The sequence below is a fragment of the Bombus huntii genome, chromosome 1, assembly GCF_024542735.1.
Source record: "Bombus huntii isolate Logan2020A chromosome 1, iyBomHunt1.1, whole genome shotgun sequence".
In the NCBI taxonomy this organism is placed as follows: Eukaryota; Metazoa; Arthropoda; class Insecta; order Hymenoptera; family Apidae; genus Bombus; species Bombus huntii.
The window spans coordinates 1,490,830-1,510,394 of record NC_066238.1 but is presented as its reverse complement, the minus strand read 5'-3'; the positions used below and the strand labels follow the sequence as shown (position 1 = coordinate 1,510,394).

The 19,565-nt window shown below is 36.6% G+C and overlaps 1 protein-coding gene across 13 annotated transcripts in view; it reads right to left on the bottom strand.

Annotated features, from left to right (window-relative positions):
- Window positions 1-880: 880 nt before the first annotated feature.
- LOC126871575 (glutamate receptor ionotropic, NMDA 2B) overlaps window positions 881-19,565 on the bottom strand; it is a 320,578-nt gene continuing 301,893 nt past the window's right edge. For 5 of the 13 annotated variants that reach the window (XM_050630551.1, XM_050630543.1, XM_050630574.1 and 2 more), the window contains 6 exons: window positions 19,146-19,351; window positions 18,317-18,552; window positions 17,828-18,021; window positions 14,081-14,197; window positions 9,088-9,207; window positions 881-7,202 (listed from right to left, as the gene is read on the bottom strand). In XM_050630551.1, coding sequence (XP_050486508.1) covers window positions 7,145-7,202; window positions 9,088-9,207; window positions 14,081-14,197; window positions 17,828-18,021; window positions 18,317-18,552; window positions 19,146-19,351 — 931 coding nt within the window. In that variant the 3' untranslated portion in view covers window positions 881-7,144. The remainder of the gene's footprint in view (window positions 7,203-9,087; window positions 9,208-14,080; window positions 14,198-17,827; window positions 18,022-18,316; window positions 18,553-19,145; window positions 19,352-19,565) is intronic. The other 8 variants (XM_050630564.1, XM_050630591.1, XM_050630582.1 and 5 more) reach the window with 6 other exon arrangements.

Below are 19,565 nucleotides of genomic sequence, written 5' to 3'. Positions count from 1 at the left end.
ATTGATTTTAATTAACTCGTATCTTTTTGATACTTATGACACGCGTTTGATAATAATCTGAATTATCATCTAAAAGTTGACGAATTTTAAAACAATGGATCAATCGAGTATTAAATTAATGTTACTTTATTTATGTTCCATAAGGTAGATATTTTTTTTATCGCGCAGTCAGATCGGAGTTAATAGTAATCTTCAGTTGGTAATGTACCTTTCTATTGTGCTGCACGTTGGTATTCGCCATTTACGTTGTCCAAAATATTGGCTAATGATGGTACAAGCACCGAAGAGGTACAAAATGAACGTGACATCACCGACGAGATATTAATAAACGATTCAAGTAAATCTGCACTCGGCGAGAAACGGAATGCGCTTTAGTGGTCGATATCACGATAGGTACTTTATCGACCAATGTATATTTGACGTTCGAATGATCAGTGCTGCATCATAGTCGATATACAGAATAGACGAGACACGCAACGCTTTTTCATGTCCACGTTTTGGGGGTCATCCGACCATCTTGCCATTTTCGTGTTACGTGCGACTGTCGGTACATTTGGTACACTCGATTCGGCACGAAATACAGCAAGTTATAAGAAGCTCCATGCATGAACCTTGTTTACGTATTACTTTCAAAATGTATGTACGAATCTTTTTGACGATTGTCATATACTGTATAAAACGATGCAATACCAAGTGCTACATCTAAAATATCTTTCTTTTTATTAAAGACACGTACAAAAAAATTTCACAACTTTATGAGCTAGATCTTACATATTTATCGATACATGTTAGGAAGCGCAAAGTAAGGATTTCAGTGAAGGGAAATCTTCGCAGAAAATCGCGAAATACAGGGACTGAAAAGAAGCAAAACTCTGATAACTGAGTGTAGTATACAAAACAACAATGTTTTATTTGAAACAACATACAATCATGTGCCACATATGTTCCTTAAGCCGTCGGTTTGCGCGTTCCGCGAGACGATTGGTCGACGATATTACTCGTAACGTAGAAATAATGTGTGCATACGGGATATCTGTGAATGGCTTCGTCGTGTTATTAACGTACCATATGCCTTGTCCGCCATCTTTCCCTGATCTGTCGCGGAACTCGCAAACCTCGTTTATCCTCTTTAATGCTTATCAATGTTACCATTTTTTTTTATCAATCTTTATCTTTTTTTGGTAATTTTATTTTATCATTAATATAATCTTGTTTCGTTTTTTTTCCCATTAAAAATGTACGCAGACACAAATACAACGCCTCCTTGTTCGAGGCCGTCGAAAAAAGATCTCCAGTTGGCGAGGTTTTTCGTCGCTAAACTTACTTCTCTGCTGGTCTACGCTAATCCTAAGGTATATTTTTTTTCTCTCTTGTCGCTAATATCCTCGGTGGTGAAAACGAAGAAGCACGAACGAGGACACTCGAGAGAGATCACGATCTCGGTCCTATCGTACCTTCTTTTTCCCCTTTCAATTTTTCTCAATCGTTTCTTCTTCGTTATGTACATAGACGAGTATACGCACGAGTATACATACAAATTGGTATAATCGTTTATACTGTTTCTACGCGCGTTCGTATTTATCATACCTAAAATCGTGATGTACGCGGCGATCCTTTAACCCGTTTCAATTTTCCTTTTCCTTTATCCTCATTTGTTTTTCTTTTTTTGTTTTTTTTTTTCTTCAAACGTCTCTCTTCTGTTTCGTTTGTTTCGCACAAAAATGGCCATCGTATGGCCACGCTATCGACTTCATTATCTTTGTATGTATTTGACTAATCTATCTTAGGGTCCACTGAGGGATGCGATCCTTTTGGACTTGATCTATCGCGAATGATGGCCTGGACTCTTCTGATCCGTCGTGTATTACTTTAACGATCGTAGTACAGGTTGATCCGTCGCTAATATTGCTACAATTGTTGCTTCGTCATTGCCGTTTCGTTTTTCTTTTTAACGGTACTGAATCGAAGCTTTAGATTACGCGATAAATGGTGTATGAAACGTCTTTTGATTTTGGTGTTTACGATTTGTACATTTTGTTGGACTTCGTATAGAAAACAATGCTAAACGTATAAATAATGAGAAACTTCTAATAAATCTTTAATAAAATGTTTAATATTCGTATCATACATAACGAGATTATATATGATAATCTCATAAGTTCAGTTTAATAACGAAACAAACCTTGAAGCGCTCTTCGCGTTCAATGAGTATAATTTAGAGAGAAATTTGTGAAATTGTATTTCGTTGTATTTTCCAGTGAAACGATAGCAAATCGATCGAGAACAAAGTTCCGTAGTTTCTTAGTGCCAAAGAATTTTTGAAAATGTGCCGGTAAAATTTATTTAAATACAATTACTCTCGTTGTGACCATCGCGAACGTTACTACTGTTCAACGTTACGTTAAATTCACCCGCAAAAATTCCGTTGTTACTGTGAAAAGGAAATTAATCGCTCGACGATGTTACTGATATGCTTATATTCAGCCAACGGATTTCTAATTTGCTGCGTTTCTTTTCTTTTTTTTTTTTCATTCGTTACTCGATCTTGCTTATAAAAATTATTTGGCACATCATCGTTTCGTCCACACTGATGAAAAACAATCGTTTCTAGGATAAAATGACGATGATCCGCCGATCGGAAGAGTCCTGGTGGGAGATGAATACGCAAAGGACACGAATCTCGGATGAAAATAGCGAAAGGAAGCCTATCGTTCGTGTAAGGACGACTAGTCTACAATTACGGGTACGAGAGTCTTCGGAGATCACGAGTACGACGCTGAAAAATCATCATTAAGGCCGCTATTTCGTGTGTGCGCACGATTGTTAGGTTTACATCAGTTAGTTTCTACTATCAACGCCTTCTTGCACAATAATTTACGAATAATACCAGTAAGTTGGGAGAGAGAGATAGAGAGGCAACAAGTTTTAAGTTATACGTTTCTGTTACGCAAATAGTTGGTATAATTGTACAGTTTTGTATAGAATAAGACGATCATAAGAATTTTTATAGAACAATTTTATGATCTTCCAATTTTATATTCTATAATCTAGATGATAATCTGTAAAATTCAATTATAAAATTTCATTAATGAGATTTAATCCATTTGTGCAAGAAAGCCGACGTTATCTCTTTCTCGTGTTGCACCGGTTACAATCGCTTGCCGTGATCGGATTGTCACTTTCTTCTAAAGAAACGTGTTTCACCTAATACGGCGATGCGTTGTTTATGAAATAACTGTAAACCAAGAAATCATAGTTACCGATGAAATTTCAATTTTACATCCGCTTTCCTTCCATCTTCTTCCTTAAATTAACACTATCGTATCTTTATCGTTAATTGGACTTTCAATTTTTACGTCAGAGATTATTTTCTCGGTAATGAAAGCGACTGTCGATTGTTTTAACATCACGCCACGTCGATTATTGTTTGACGTTAGTCTCGTCGGACTTAAAGCTGCTGGATTCTCGATTAAAGCTCGCTATCGTTTCGATGATCGTCGAGCCATTGAAGAGGAAGAAATATCTGAGCTTTATCAAGAAACGTATTCGTTGTATCAACGCGAATTTTCCGCACGAAACTCACGTTCGTTCAAAGGATGATCCATCTTTTAAATACAAACACGTATCGTCAAGTTTAGTTCGTTCTAGAGTTAGATGAAATTGCGTTTGATTATCTTCGATCAGTATCTATCAATTATGGTCGTGTGTGCGCACACGATGAAAAGAAATCTCGTGTTTGTGTCGGATGGAAACAGCGTTTGAGATCTCACGTCGACCGGAAATATGGATAAAAGCTTACGCCTGTCTTTTAGATACTTAACAGTAGCGGATAAAGATACATTAGTTATGGCATAATCGACACGCCTCGTCGGTATCTCTTTTTCCCTTCTTCTTTCCATATACTTGTTTCGAAAAGAGTTAACCAATAATCTCGTTCTCTCTACGTACGTTCGCGTCGTTCCTTAACAACGTAACATTTCCATTATCTTTAACAACAACAGTAACAACAGTGTTTTGTCCGATAGCAACGTATCATAAGTTAGAATTGCGATTTCCATAAATTTGTATTCTTTATCTTATTCTCGGTTAAATCCAGCACTCGTGTCTCGTCCTCGAATTAATCGTGTCGTTCGACTTCTCGAAAAGCCGACAGAAAGTGCTTTAAAAATCGGCGAACGTTATGAATTAATCGATACAATAGATTTTTCTCGTGGAATTTTCCTGAGCAAACATCGTTTCAAATGTGTGATTCGTTTTATCTCGCTTGAACGCACGAGGAGTCGAAACAAGTGCTTTTCTAAATGGAGTTGTCGACGTGCGGTATAAGCCACAATAGCGAAACCTCGGAAACCGATGATCGATGGATTTTCAAAACCCAAACTATCTAAGAGCCGGAAATTTCAAAATCTAATAACGACATCAGTTAGTTTTGATCACAATTATCGGACAACGAGAAACAATCTCGAAATTGTTGCAACTTTCTTCTCTCGTAATTCGATTCTTCTGCAACTCCGTTTCGAATTTTCTTGATCGAGAAATTGTAGCAGCGTTTTTACAGCAAAGATATACATTTTCGTTTCTTATTGCGAATTCATTTCATGAAAATCGTTTGAATATGGTAAAAAAAAAAAAAAAGAAAAAGAACGAAATTCTCTTTCCAATGTTTACTTTGTGACTTACACGGTACAATGCGTTCTATGTACAGCGGACGTAATTTTAGAACATTAATCCTATCTCTGTCGATTTTCCTACACACACACACAAAATCTTTGTTTTTTCTGCGATTGGCTCAAAAGAATTGCCTCTTTTTCAACTACTCCTTACGAGGATAGACTTTATATTCCTTTCTTTTTTTTTTTTTTTTTTTTTGGCTTTTTATTTGTAGAAATTGCGAAGTGTCAGGTTCTCGAATAGGCGCGAAAGCTTTGAACGATCACGCGATCGTATCGACGCTTCTAAAAAATATTTCACCTTAATGGTTACACGCTTGAAATTTACTGTTTCAGGCACCGTTACGTATAGTAAAATATTTCAACTCCGAATTTATTCTCTGCATTTCTTACCGATCGAATTTTAAAATGCAACACGAGCCAGCAAAGATTAATTCTTGGAATATTTACCAAATTAATAAAGAGAAAATTTTATTAAAAATTATCAGACGATATTTATTTTATCCTTTGAGTTGGGTATTATGATTATAGTAATTTTAAGTTGAATTGCATTCAAACGCTATATTCACAAAGAAATTAATTCTTTTAATAGCACATTAGTAAGTTTGAACATTTTTAAAATTGTTGGTCGTACAGAACACCAAAGATACAATGAATCCATTAACAAATCAATATACCCTGGATACTATTTCAATTTTGTTAAGAAAGAAAGAAAAATACATTCGATGAAACTATTACAAAGCGTACAATATTTTTTCACTGTCGTATACTTTTCGTTAGAGAAGATTGTTACGACAAAGAAAGTGTCGAAATATCCAAGCTAATAATCGTCACTGGATCATCCTGTTCACGGTTTTTTTTTATTAAAAATTTGACACGCAACACCTGACACTTCTCGATGCAATTTTATTTAATCGTTACGCTCGGTGGATCTTTATTACGTGTACTTTTTTTTCTTGTTGTTGAGCATATTACGTCCTCGAAATAAGTTTCTTTTAGAATATTTCATTGTTCTTTTTACCACAATATACATACTTAACGTATAATAGTAGCTCGTGTGTACATTACGTATTAAATATATATGTATATATGTATATATGACATACTCAAATGTCATAGTTATATCTCGTATGGTACACATTGACATTTTACCATCAAGATGTTGACAGGTTTTCTTACTTCCATCATTTTTAATATATAGCTTTTATTTCATCGTTTTCCTTCTTTTGTAGCAATTTGCTCGCCTTGGCGTTCGTTTTAACGAACAATTATTGGCTCGAAGTCGACGCCCTATTTTTGAAAAAAGGGCCGATATTTCGTACAAAGTTTTAACGAGATTCTCAAAAGACTTAGGAATTTTCAATAACTACCTATTGCATTGTTGCTGCCTGAATATAATTTATGTGGTTTGGTTTCTTTATTTTTCCCACTTTTATCCAGGTTCGTGTTGTTTCGTTCTCTTTGCCTTTGTAACAGCCACAACATCGTCTGCAAACATCACTCATGGTTCCAAACCTTAATTCTCTCATACTTATATTATACAATAAAAATAATCGTTGACATTACAGACATCGTCTGTTACGAAAAGTTGTCAATTTCGAAAACAGTGATTTATTACCGCTTAATATAAATGTCCAGATTTCAAGCTTGAATTTAAAAGTTCTAACCAAATGGAGAAATAGAAATTTCTGAGTTTTCAGATTTTCTCCAAGAATCTCTGCAAGCTACACGACGTACGTATCAGGCAAGAAATAAATAAACTAATTATCAGGCGTTTCACGTAAGAAGGCCAATCAAACGATACCAGCAAACAGTGTCATATACGCGATTGAAATAGCATAAATACACTCAATTCCCTCCTTACAACCCTTATTTCAACTACCCTTCAGACGACACACTTTCCAACGAAACGTGTGAATCGTTCTTTTTCAAAAGTTTCGTCTCCCCCCCCCCCCCAAAAATTTTATTTTAAAAGAGAAATGCTATCGTAGGACAGTAGCAAAGACTGGAAACGAATCGTGTTCGTCCAAGAATTTCAATGTGATAGAATCACAAGAATGAACACCGCGCACTTCCGGCTCTTCGTGGCGAAGACAGACAGACCTTGGAAAACGTGGTCGTGGTTAAAAGTTCGTTCATCGAGAGAAAAACGATCGTGATCTCGATATTCTTCATAGGCACTGAACGTTCTTCCCGTGCACCAGACTCGTTTTTTGTATTCTTCGATAATTTCTTCCCTCGTCTTCTTCGGTAATTTCTTCCCTCGTCTTCTTCGATAATTTCTCCCCTCGTGTTTTTCGATCGCTGCTCGAAACGGCTCGGCTTCGAGGGTTTCTCGTATTCGAGGGATGGCCTCGACGAGGCAACGAGGCAACAGCTCGTTGTCCAAAATGGCGAAAGCGAGTTACACCGCTCCCTAAGGACGCTTATGATCGCGCTGACGTGGCTGGGCAATCGTGGCCGCTTCTCTACGATCACAGAACTGTCTCCATCTCGGCGATTTCCGTCCTGGCTGCGTCGTCGTCCGGAATCCTAAATACAATAATCGATTTCATTCGTTAGCTCGGACAAAGACAAAAAAAAAAGATATAATTCGCGAGGGATAATTGGGCGAGGAGAAGCCTCCTCGCACGAAAAAAAAAAAAAAAAAAAAATGTAGAATCGTGGAAAAACAGTGGGAAAATTAAGAGACAATCTTTGTATTGTCTCTTAATTTTTGTATGGTGTATGTAACGATCGAACTTTCAGCGACTATCTGTTTGTCGTAACATAAGCGAAAAGTCCAATAAATTATAGTAAATATTTACGTGGACACTAAGGTAAATGGATATTTGAAAACTGCCAACTGCAAAACTTTAAAAAAATGAAAATTGTTGAAAATAAAATATTTTGTCGAGGGTGAGAATCTTCTAATACTCTAAATACTTTAAAGTGGAAGATACTTTCATGTACCGCGAACATTGTTATTGATTGTTATAATCACATCGTTATAGTTGAGAAATTGTAAAATAACAACGATTTGCATAATGCCAAAGAAATAAGAAAGAATTTCTTCAATGACGAAGAATGTAAATTCGATACGAAATAAAAGCGACGAATGAGAGCAGAGTAAGATTTGATCGTAAGTGTCAGCTAGACTGTAGTTGAAAACTTCGTTTGATCACTCGATCGATCAATCTGATACATTTTTCCATCGTTTATACGTCGTCTAAATTCGTAAATTTGATAAAATTTAACAACGATCAGGCGATAAATGATGTAAATGGCGAAATTAACAGAAATGATTTCTTCGCTTCTATTGGAAATCACTTCTGGCCCTTACATCGTCTACCATTTTAACTATTCAATTTTCTAGAAGGTGTTTGGACGAGTTTCCTTTAATCTTTTTTCAATTAACGTGAAATGTTTGGAAAGGACGATGGCAGAGAAGTTTGTGAAAGATACACGTACGTGTTAATTGGGTTTCACTATGTGTGCGTGTATGTGTTTATGTGTGTCTGTTTCCGTATTTGATGCTCAGGAACGTGAGGAATTTTCGTCGAAACGAATCGTTGATGTAATCGAAAGTTTCTGCGCAAATATTCCACTGAGACAATCTTTGCTCGACTAGGCACGTTTTGCATTTTTATTGGAAATTTGGCAAATGTTTGAGGAATATGTTGGTGCGCTAAGCTCAGGTGGCGTGAACGCTACACACGCGATAGAGTGAGGCCAATTTCAAGCTAATGTAAAAAGGGTAGCGAGCTTGGTTGCTGAAAAGTGAAGGAATTTGTGAATAATAAAAATTCGCTGAATTTTTCAGACGACGATCTTCTTCGCGTCATATCTTGTACATACGGCGACGATTTTAATTAAAATATAAATTTCATGTAAACTCTCTGAATTAAGTACAAACTTCGTGGCTATTTATCTAAACAAAAACGCGATAAATTATATTAACAAATAGAGATAGAAATTAAGCGTAAACTTACATTCGAAAATCAAATAAACAGGTGAGCTACCTTCATATTTTTTTCAATAACTTTATTAAATTGTAGGAGTAATATATCTTGTGAGAAAGTAATTAACAGATTAAAACATAAATGCAACGACGAGTGTCAGGACAATGATGCAGCAATTATTGGTTTATAATCGAACTTCGTATGAAATATTAATTAAATCGTATCAAATATTAGGTTGTCCGAAAAGCGTCTTTCTTTTACAACAACGCATCTTTATACAAACATAAAGCCTAATCTGTCGAACTTTGTGATCTTTATTTTAATAGAACAAAATGAATCATACGTAATTCGATAAAATAATATAAAACGGAAAATCTTGTGCGTCCATTATTTCCTTATAAAACGAAAGAAACTTTCCGGATGACCTAATGTTACTGTTAGCGAAAGTTTGAATTTCTTGAATTTGAAAAATTTACCTGTAGATCTGTGGAGGCAAAAATTTGTCGCTATACTCCGTGCTGACCACGTGGTTCCTGGTCATGTCCCTAGGCCTGGCAACATCGATGGCGTCGATGAATCTAGATTCAAGAGAATCCCTGTATGATAATTTGGAGAGAAGACTATTTTACTGCCTGAAAACAGATAGGCAAAGAGACGTATACAGAGTGGATCGTCTAATATTAGAATCTGAAGTATTCTCCTGGCCTCGAGCATTTTTAAATAACGTAGCGTATGTTCCTCGACCAAATGCTAGTTTTAATTTTACTGCTTTCTCTTTCCTTTTTCGATAATTCTCCTTCCACGTTTCGTGCTTGGTTTTCAAAGCAAGTATAGAACAGAAAATTAGTTAGGCTTTGACTTAAATCCACGATTCCTCGAAATTAGGTAAAAAATTCGAGGTAAAATGTCGTAAAATGTAGAATCGCGTAATGCCATAGCACGTTTAACTTTAAACTAATATCCGTCGATTTCTCAAATTTTTTAACGATTCTATCGCCGAAAAACACTCTAGAATTTTCATGCTAAAAGAAACGAAACGGATGAAGATCCTACTTCTTCTTTTAAATTAAAAGAAGCAGCCTTTTTAATTCCCGTATTCGAAGATCGTATTTTTCAAATATCTTGTGAAAATTTCAGTGTAAAGAATACAACGCCAGTTATAGTGTCGTTACAAGCGCAGTTATGCAGATGTTAGAAGGATACGTTCAACTATATTTCGTCGTTCCTTAGACGAGGAAAGTTTAATTCTCTGGAGGAAAATTTCAGTACTTGCAAGTCATAATTTAACACTTAGCAACAACGTGTATGTGGAATGGGATATCGTACAGAGAAGACGGCACGGTTTATAATAGGAGACTCGCTATAATGCGCTTTATAATGCACGAGAGTGATGCGATATTGTTTGTGCCGGAGAAACTATAACAGTTCGTGAAGCAGGTCAATATGAAGAGAAGCGTCGAGTTTCATTGACTTTCCGGACAGCGTAGTGCCACAAATTCGTGGGGAATTTGTGGCGTGAAATTTGGACGCTCTCAAAGGGAAAATCATCCGGGTTCTTTTTTAGTGCAGCAACTTGCATTAATCGAGGCAAGGAGAGTTTGCCGCAGCAATTCGGTGAAATGAGCTTTGAGATTGACCAGAGACACTCCTGTCACGGATGGAAGTTACGCTAATTTCAAACAGAATAAAGGACGCTCGTTTCGTACTCGAATACTTTCAAAAAAGGTATACATTCGCGGGAAGGAACTTCTATGCTTAATTAATTTTACTTCGAAATTGGTTCGATCGAATTTACGTTTGTTAAGTTCAATTTGAGTGGATTTGTGTCACGATAGGTTTACGTAAATTAACTCGTAAAGTCGATGTAATATAATTACTATCGAAACAATTTCTACAAATTATCGAAAATCACGGGTGTACATTAATGGTATAGAATAGTTTGCGTAATTAACGCTGGAATTATCAACGTCGTCAGCGTATCGAATTTGTAATTTTGGCAATTTAATTTAAGGGACTTTTCTTTGTAAAATATTTCATAAATCGTAACTTTCTTTATACATTGTATAATTTTCTATATAAGTTTCACGTTGATTTCTTTGCGGCAAGTTTTATATACTCTTTTTTATTTAATAGTTGTATAAAAAAGATTGCATATTACCAGTTAAATAAATAGAGAAGTTTTTTTTAAGCGTAGAATTCGTCGAATAACGACAGGAATGTTTCAATATCAGAATTTTTCAGCCCCGAGAATTTCGCGTTACCAGGGAACGAGTAAAATATCAGATTTCAGATTCCATTCCATTCAGATTCCATTGTTAGACGACTCATTCCGGACAAATCACTTGATCGCCGTACTACATTCTTCTCCCTGAGTTTTCCTAATTTACAGGAATTTCCTCAATCGTAATCGATGGCTCCTTGTACCGTCCACTTAACGCCATCGCGCACGATTTATCGTTCCACTATGCACTCTCGATACAGTCGTCACGGGTCTACCGAAAACTTATCGTTGAACTCGCATGCCATGCTTCCGAGCACATGAAAAGTAGATCGATACGATACGAAAATACGAGTTTACAAAGTGAATAGATAAATGTACAGGAAGATAAAAAAAAAATAAAAAAAAAGAAAGGAAGAGTACGAGGCAATAAAAGTAGAGAAGAATAATTCGAATATATGCAGACGTTCTGGACTACCAAGCGAAGCGAATAATCTACTTCTACTCTTATCCTTCAAACTTTTATATCGTTATTATCGATCCTCGCGAAGCTTCGTTCTATTATTTTCTTTTTCCGTCGCGTAAGACTCGTGGTGCACGAAAAAAAACATTATTCGAGTGACCAGAACCGATATCGTTTTATTTTTAAAAGTATTACCAAGTAATATTTTAAGAAATGGTTTAATTGTCCATACAAAGTCGAATGCCAATTTAATCGAAGCTTAAATCGAAGTTCATACGTTCAAATTTAAATTCAAGTTCAAATATTTTGTTTTAGTTAATTTTGTTGTGTTATCCAAGGCGTTGATATGTAACGTTAAAGGGAATGAACGAATCGTCCGTATAAAATTACATTCTAGTTTAATTCAATTTCAATTTAAATTCAAATCCAAACATTCAAATTTAATTCTAAATCTATATCAGAATTGTACGATTCAAATTTAAATTCAAACTAAACTTCCATTTGTAAATTCACCAATTAAAAAATCCCGATTTAAATTCAAACTAGAGTGAAACTAGAGAATCGACAGATGCTTACTAACAAGAATCCAAAGCATTCGGTCTCTGTGCCATTGCGTCGCCGTTCAAATCCGATTTCAGCTACGAAAAGAAAAAACAAGAAATACGATAGCCTCCACAACGATATTTTCGAAGAAAAACAAGATGGTTTCCGGACACGGGGATAATGTGGCTCGTTAGCGGAAAAGACACCGGGGAGATCGTACAGAAACAAGCCTCGCGAGATCGATTTTCCTCCCTTTTGTCAACAGTGCACGGATTTATCGACGTTCGAATGGCCATTTCCCGATTCCCTTCTCGTTCTCGCCATTCTTTACTTCGCCAAACGACTACCAAGTCGACCAAACGACCACCACCTAACGACTCATCGATTTTCACGTGCACATCGAAGACAATTTCTACCAAAGCGACGTAGGAACCTTTGCTTTTCGAAAATAAAGCCGGATAGAACGTTAGAGTCGCGGTGGAATACGAAGTAACGTGAGGATGTTCGAGCGGTTCTCGGTCTTGTCGTTGAAATCGACGTCTATTTGTCGCGATAAATGGTAATAAGTGGAAAGCGATATAGCGAGCGATATGGTCTTTAGCGTTAAAGCACCTAGTTAAGCAAGGTCATAGCTCGAGTAGCAACTAGGATCGTACGCACTGCGCCTCTTAGTTTAGAATCTTCCGTCAACCATTTGAAAATATCCGAGAAAACTGAAATTTTATCTTTGTGTTTTCCTTTGTTCAATTTAAAATACGTAGACATTATGCCGTAACAGGCTGTATAATATATTTCAACGTGTCGTTTTCAAACGTTTCCACGTACTTCGATAACGAGTCATAAAATCGGAACTTCCGAAATATAAGTCGGAAATAAGATTTTATTTCCAATTTGTAGTCAGAATTAAAATTCAGAAGGAGAGTTAGATGGCTCGCGATTGTGAAAATTGACATAGCGAATTTTACAGCTAATTCCTTTTATCGCGAATGTCGTTACTGTCACGCGAGAGAATTTATTAGCATCGCTAACTTCCAGCCCGTGACTTGTAAAATTTCGTTAACAATTTTTATGGCTGTGATATCGTAAAAGTGGCTGCCCGAGTGAATCGATGATTTATGTACGTTATTGATCCACTATGGTGGTAATTTCTTGAATAACATTTGAAATGAACCGAGTACCAAAATCATCACGAAGAATTTTGTTCGGTAGAGAAATAAACCATAATTCGGAATTAGATGTACAAATTAGAGAAAGTAACGATTATTTAAGATATACGCAATGAAAAAAATTGATTCTGAATTGACATCGCACGACCTTGAACGAGGTTCCTGCAACCCTCAATAGGTCTTCGATTCGTTAAATTATCGGAAGCTGCAAACTTCAATTAATAATTGACTTTACGACCTCATCGTATCGTTTCCATTTATTATACAAAGACGTTGCTGTCAGAATGGAACGATTTACAATTTCAAACGTGTCGACGAAATGGTCCCGACCGAAAGACAATATCGTTTCCTGTTAAGCAGACGTGCCAGATGTCATGCTTGTACCATATGTTACGGTTTCTCTGTTTGCTGTGTGGCGCTCGGTTTACTTTTAAATGGCAAACGCCTCGAAACGACACCAGCTGACGGACAAACAAGCGTGAATTTTTCCGGATATTTGGCAACTGATTCTGCTGCCTCTTGTTTCGCTGCCAAATACTGGCTATCCGTGACCCAGTAAGTACATCTCGCGAATCACGTTGCTGGCGGAAGTTAAAGCAGATCCGCTTTGTTGCTGAGATCAGCTATTGCGATTGTTGTTTCTTTGCGATGTAATTTCGAGAACGCGAGGATACACGAAACGAAGGGTTGATTTACAGATCCATCGTGCAAATAGGAATTTTAGAACTCAGTTCCGTATGTTCTTAAAAATATAATAAAGTTGGCTGACGTTCTTTTCGAATAATTTTATTGGATTAACGTAACTCTGTAATAAAAAGAATGTTTTTTTTTATTCGACCATATCGAGCGGAATCTTTTTACAACATTACGTTCTATCGAATGTAAAACGAAAAAGGAATATCAAAATGGAAGGATTTGATGGAATGTTAAGAAACCGAGCGCTCTTTGGGGAAATGAAAAATGCTGGAAAATCGTCGTTCGAGAAGTAACTCTATTTCGACGACACATCGGGGAAAAATATTTGCCCTGGTTCCTACGTCACCGAGTATTCTTACGTGTTTTGGGCGTTGCGGACTTACGAATCGAAGTATGGCGGTAGCGGATGCGGAGCTTCCACCGCCAATGACTCCGCTTGTGAATGGCGATCCGAGCTTTGAAAGCATCCTCGCCACCAGCCGAGACTTCCGGTTTTCCTCCTTTAAAAAAGCCGACGTGGATATGTGCCAGGCTTCTTTTCCACCATCGTCCATCGCCACCAACCACCCCTTAATGCGTACCAGCAACACGTCTCAAGCGACAAGAGATCCTTTTATCGTTTCTTTTTATCTGTCTCTCGTCGTGTAATCTGCCTTTGTCAAGCTTTTTTAGGATTTCCTATTTTTCGGCGATTTCAGAAACGCAGAGAACCCCGTGAAAAGCGCTAGAGATATCGAAGTAGAATTCTAAAACGCGGAAAGGAGTATTTGGAAAATGCCGGAGATATTAGAGGAAAGAAGCTTCGACGAAATATACGAAATCGTCGTTTGAAGTCTCGCCGACTGTTATTTTCGTTCCATTTTCTTTATTGACAAGAGAGAAATTTCGTATTTCTGTCTCTACGAAAGAACTTGGCAGAAGTCGAAGCAGAGTTCAGTTTACGAAATGTTAATTTTCTTATTCGACTCTCATATTGAGATTACAGTTACATTAGCAAATTTAATATTAGATTCGACTTTAATCGTTTCAATTGAAATTTAAATCCAAATTGAAATCGAAAAATGCGAACTTAATTGGAATTCAACGATTCAAATTCCATTCAAATACAAATTAAATCTTCCGCAGGAAAATTAGAATCTCGAAGGCTGAAGCGAAAGGCTTCACCCTTAAATTTCTTTCCCCCGATTTGTAATTCTATCGAATAAATTTAAGAACAACTAACTGAAGGGATAATTATGTAACGTGTCACAGACATCTTATAATCTTTTCAAGTTTTTTGAAAGCTTGTGTCAACAAAAATTAAGTTTCTACAGGAACGATTTAATTTATCTATCATCGTACAAAGATAAGTTTCCCTATGGATGATCGAATTAATTTTAAATATTCGAACTGAAATTCCGATTTGTGAAAACTTGAGCGCAAATTCAAATTTGGATTTCCATCGTCGATTTCGATGTTCAACTGCGATTAAAAAATTCCTTTCTCCATAACAATTCGCGGTTTCTCTTTTCCTTGCTCAGATTATCTAACCCAATATCCGAAGAACCAAATCCCGTTGAAACGCAATTGAGTACCTGCTGTATCTCCAAAAGGGCATGAAACGAAAGTTGAAAAGTTCGTCATTTATACGGGGTGCGAATATCGCGAGATCCGGATCGGCTGTTCCCAGGAAGTTCGATTAAACAACGTTCGCGATTGGTCCAAACAATGTACCTGGATTCTCTGCAAACACCTGCGGGCTTATCCGAGTCGAAGTTTTCAGTGTAAACTTTTCTAGCTGGAAGCAACGGAAGTTTATTCCGAGATCTCGTGTCGCTGAGAAGTTCTGCTTTCGTACGAGCGACATACGTTCTCGCCTTCTTCTCCTACGTTTTCCTGCCCCATTTTGTTTCCCTCTTCTATCTACCCTTCGTGTCCACGGGCGAAACTCTTAATATCGACGAAAATTCGAAGCCAATTTGCCGTCGAACATATCTCATACGTGATACGGTGAAAACATACAGTCGATCGTAAGTTTAAGATCATCGATTCACGTTACATGTTAGTGTACTATTCTTTAAAGATGTAGAAATCTTCTTACACATTTTCTACAAACCTTGCCTCGTAATCGTAAATCCGAGTCCATTATCCTATTTAGAGATACTTGGGAATAGGACATTTATTTATTGGAAGTAAACTAAAATAGAATTCGGAACGTGAAACTGTTTTCCAAGAATATATCGTGTATTGTAATATTTCTTGTTTTTCATATTGGAAAAATATTCTCAGATGTTTGAAGTACTGATACGTAGTTATCTTCTTACAATTATTCTATGTATCTATCTTATATGTATATGTATAATTTCATCAAATTTAAATGCCGTAACAAATAACTATGTATATCTACCAAATACTCATGCAAACTAAACTTTACAAGTTATACAAGTTCATGTACTAGGTGTCATACCCAAGAACTGTCAAAGTAAATGCTTGCGGTGATCTAATCGTTTCAGTCTATTTTGTTTCAGTGGCGAACCGAAATATCGTAAACCTCTATAAGCTCTTCATTCTGCGACACTAGTGGTATAAGTCAATAATAATCGCCACCGAAGGCATTACGGCTCTTCTTCTTACGTTCTCTAGGGAAACCGTTTTACTAAGGGACGAGGTCTTAAACTCACGATCGTCAGTAGCTTCAGGAAATAAAGAATAACCAGAAATGAATGACACGCTCATGGCGATATCACGACGTTAACGTACTCGTGTGTATATGCGTCCGGATGTATATATACATGAATATTGTACGTTTATACACAATTAATATATATACATCTCACGACTGTATATACGAATGTATATACGTGTTCGTTCGTAGATAAGTGCATGCTGTGCGAGCCAGGCTCCAAGTGACGTCAGAAAGTAATTGAAGATTTAATCTCGATCCGCAGTTTCCGTCGTCCGCGCATTGTGTAGGACGTTTTATCGATTAATCGAACGTTAATCGTCCACTAGAGAATCTCGTTCGAGGAATTTTTAAGAGAATTTATATATTTCTATCGTTAAACACTTTATACTATTTTCATATCATTCTATGAACTTATTTTTTATTTGTCTTCTATCGTCCTTTTGTACGTAGAAATTTCCCTCGGAAAATGTACGTAACGTGGATCGAGATTGAATCCTTGTAAATCTTACGGAGGACAGGTGAAATAACTATGCAGTAACATGCGTAGATCTGTCGTTACGGGTCCACTTCCGCTTTCACGAAATCGTATTTCGGGCAGAAGAGGCGTCGACCTTTAAAGGAAAGCTTTCTAGAACAAAGGTCTGTTGGAATTTGGCGGAGGAGAAAAAAAAAGAGCTGCAGCGCGAGATACTTCGTTTTGAAAGCGAGTGGTGCTTCAAAGGAAGCGAATGTGTATCGAATAGTCTGGATAAAGTTCGTTCACGTGAATTTCTTTTGTCACGGATGGAACGTTTCTTTCCCTTTGCCCTTTGTTTCGAACTTCTTCCTTCAATCATCGAAAGGATCTCAAAGAACGTCGCTATTGTATGAAGGGAATCAATCGTCTTCGTGATTATGTGTTTCCTGCGTACGTATATGTAACGAAATTGTAGGACCATAGACGACGGATGTTTATGCGATTTCATGTATTATCGTATGCCATCGTATGTCATCGATATAAGGCTGAGAATTTTCCTTTCCACGTATGATTTTAATATTTTAACATTTCCAAGCAAAAGCACTTTTTTTAAAGCTTAGTAGTATGAACTGTTAAAAGTCAGCCATTTCATACATTACAATCCAATATTCTTGGTTGAATACTTCGTACATTTTCATAAACTTTCTCACATTGAAATTTTCCATAAATGCAAAAAACGTACGTAGTTTAATTATTAATTATTACAAGAATTTTACGTTTACGTTATATCTATAACACATAATTAGAACACATAATAAAGAATATATTAGAAGAATTAAAAGAGAAGCAGATAAATATTGTCAAGAAATTTCGACGAATTTAAACACGTTCTTTGAGATCCTCTTGAATGAACTAAGGTCAAGAGTTTTAACTGTAATGCGGACATAATATAAAATCTTCTTATTCGCGGGGTAACGTTAATTCCAGTGAATTACGATTATAGCATACTTGGCCTGGGTGGGTTTTATTCCGTGAGCCTCCAGATCCTTTTCCAGCTGTCGTATCTTGATCTTCGCCATGTCTAATTCGTGTTTCACCTTCCATAAATGCGTGTCGCATATGGGATCCCTGCATCTATGGTACCTCAGAATGTCCTGCGCCTCGTAGACTGCTCCGCGGAATGTCAGCGACTTTCCCATGCTCTTTAAAAAAACAATTAGATAGCTTTATGTATAAATGTTACACGAAACCTTACACATACATGGTTTCGTACGAATATTTTTAAAACGAGGAAGAAATCGTTGTAGAACGTTGTAGACGTTGTTGATGTAGGAATACGAATGTGACAATTGGACTGTTTTCCTCGCAAAAAGAAGCGACATAAAAATAAAATCGATAGAAATATCAATAATATGGAAATAAAATCGAAGGAATATTCAGTTCGTCGATAAATTTGGAAAGAACTATGACAAACTGTATTTAGGAAAAGCGGTTTACCAAGCTGAAAAGTGCGCAACAACCACCACCGTCACTTCGCGCCAGATGTTGCCTGACATACTTGAAATACAAATGTTCCAGAAGTAGGAAGGCTGCAGCCAGAAGAATTCCCATCATCAATAAGAGAAACGCGGACAAGAACTGTTCCAGCGCCAAGGGATCGCTACTTTTTTGTACCTCTTTGCCTGGCTTGCAGGTACCTGTCATCCAGTACCGTCTCAGACGCTCCAAGTCTCCTGGAATTTCAATGTTCTTCTTTTATGATAGAAAATGTACAGAAATTGTGAGAAATATTTATTCTAATCTTAACACGTTCAGCTTTCAGCATATTAATTCCAAATTCACCTTATAAGAACATTTATTTGAATATTGAACATTTATTTTGTTATAATTTGGTTATTCATTGTTAATCTTAGGTAGGTCTAATCTTAGGTAAAGAAATCAAAGTAAGAAAAGACGAATTGCGTGAATTGAATTATAAAAAGAAAGCATCGTGCACATTTCTATAATAGTAACATTATTCGATATTTCTCTAACATAAGCTTTCGCTAATACTAATAATTTAACGTATCATTTGATTAATAATTAACAATCATACGCGTCATTTACGATAAATAAAAATTTTATCAGTCGTAAAAATGACAGTTTTCTCTTCCAGGGTTAAATGCCCAAATATTATACGGATGTGTGAGACTAGAAAATATACAAAATAATAAAATACACTGCAATTTCTTGGAAATGTTCTATGTCAATTACCGAATGGAATCTATGTACGTATTTAAATAATTTGTTATTTAATTGCAGACGATAAGTAAGCAGATGCCGATACCGTTGTCTCTGTAGTCGAGCAGGCGCTTGTTGAACATCTGCAGATACTTGGAATTCCTTGAAAACGCGAGACCGTACCCGGTCATTGCGTACCAAGATCCCACAGTTAGCAATCGGCAGTCCTCGTCTTGCGCTACCAGATAGTCCAAGACCGTTCCGTCGTAAATAAACGCGTCCATTTCTCTGTTGCAGAAGGAAACGATGTCACTGAGAAAATTGAAAAACGAGGAGCGAAACTTTAAACTAAGCGAACGAATGGCACGATAGATCGTTCGAGTCGAACCTTTAAACTTATTTCTTTCACGTAGAATGATCTTCCACTCTTATCTCAATTACATTGCTGCAACTTTTTCTATCGAAGAACAAGGGGAAATTCTCCTATAGGAAATTTCCTTGATTTATCTTATCGATCGTCGTTCTG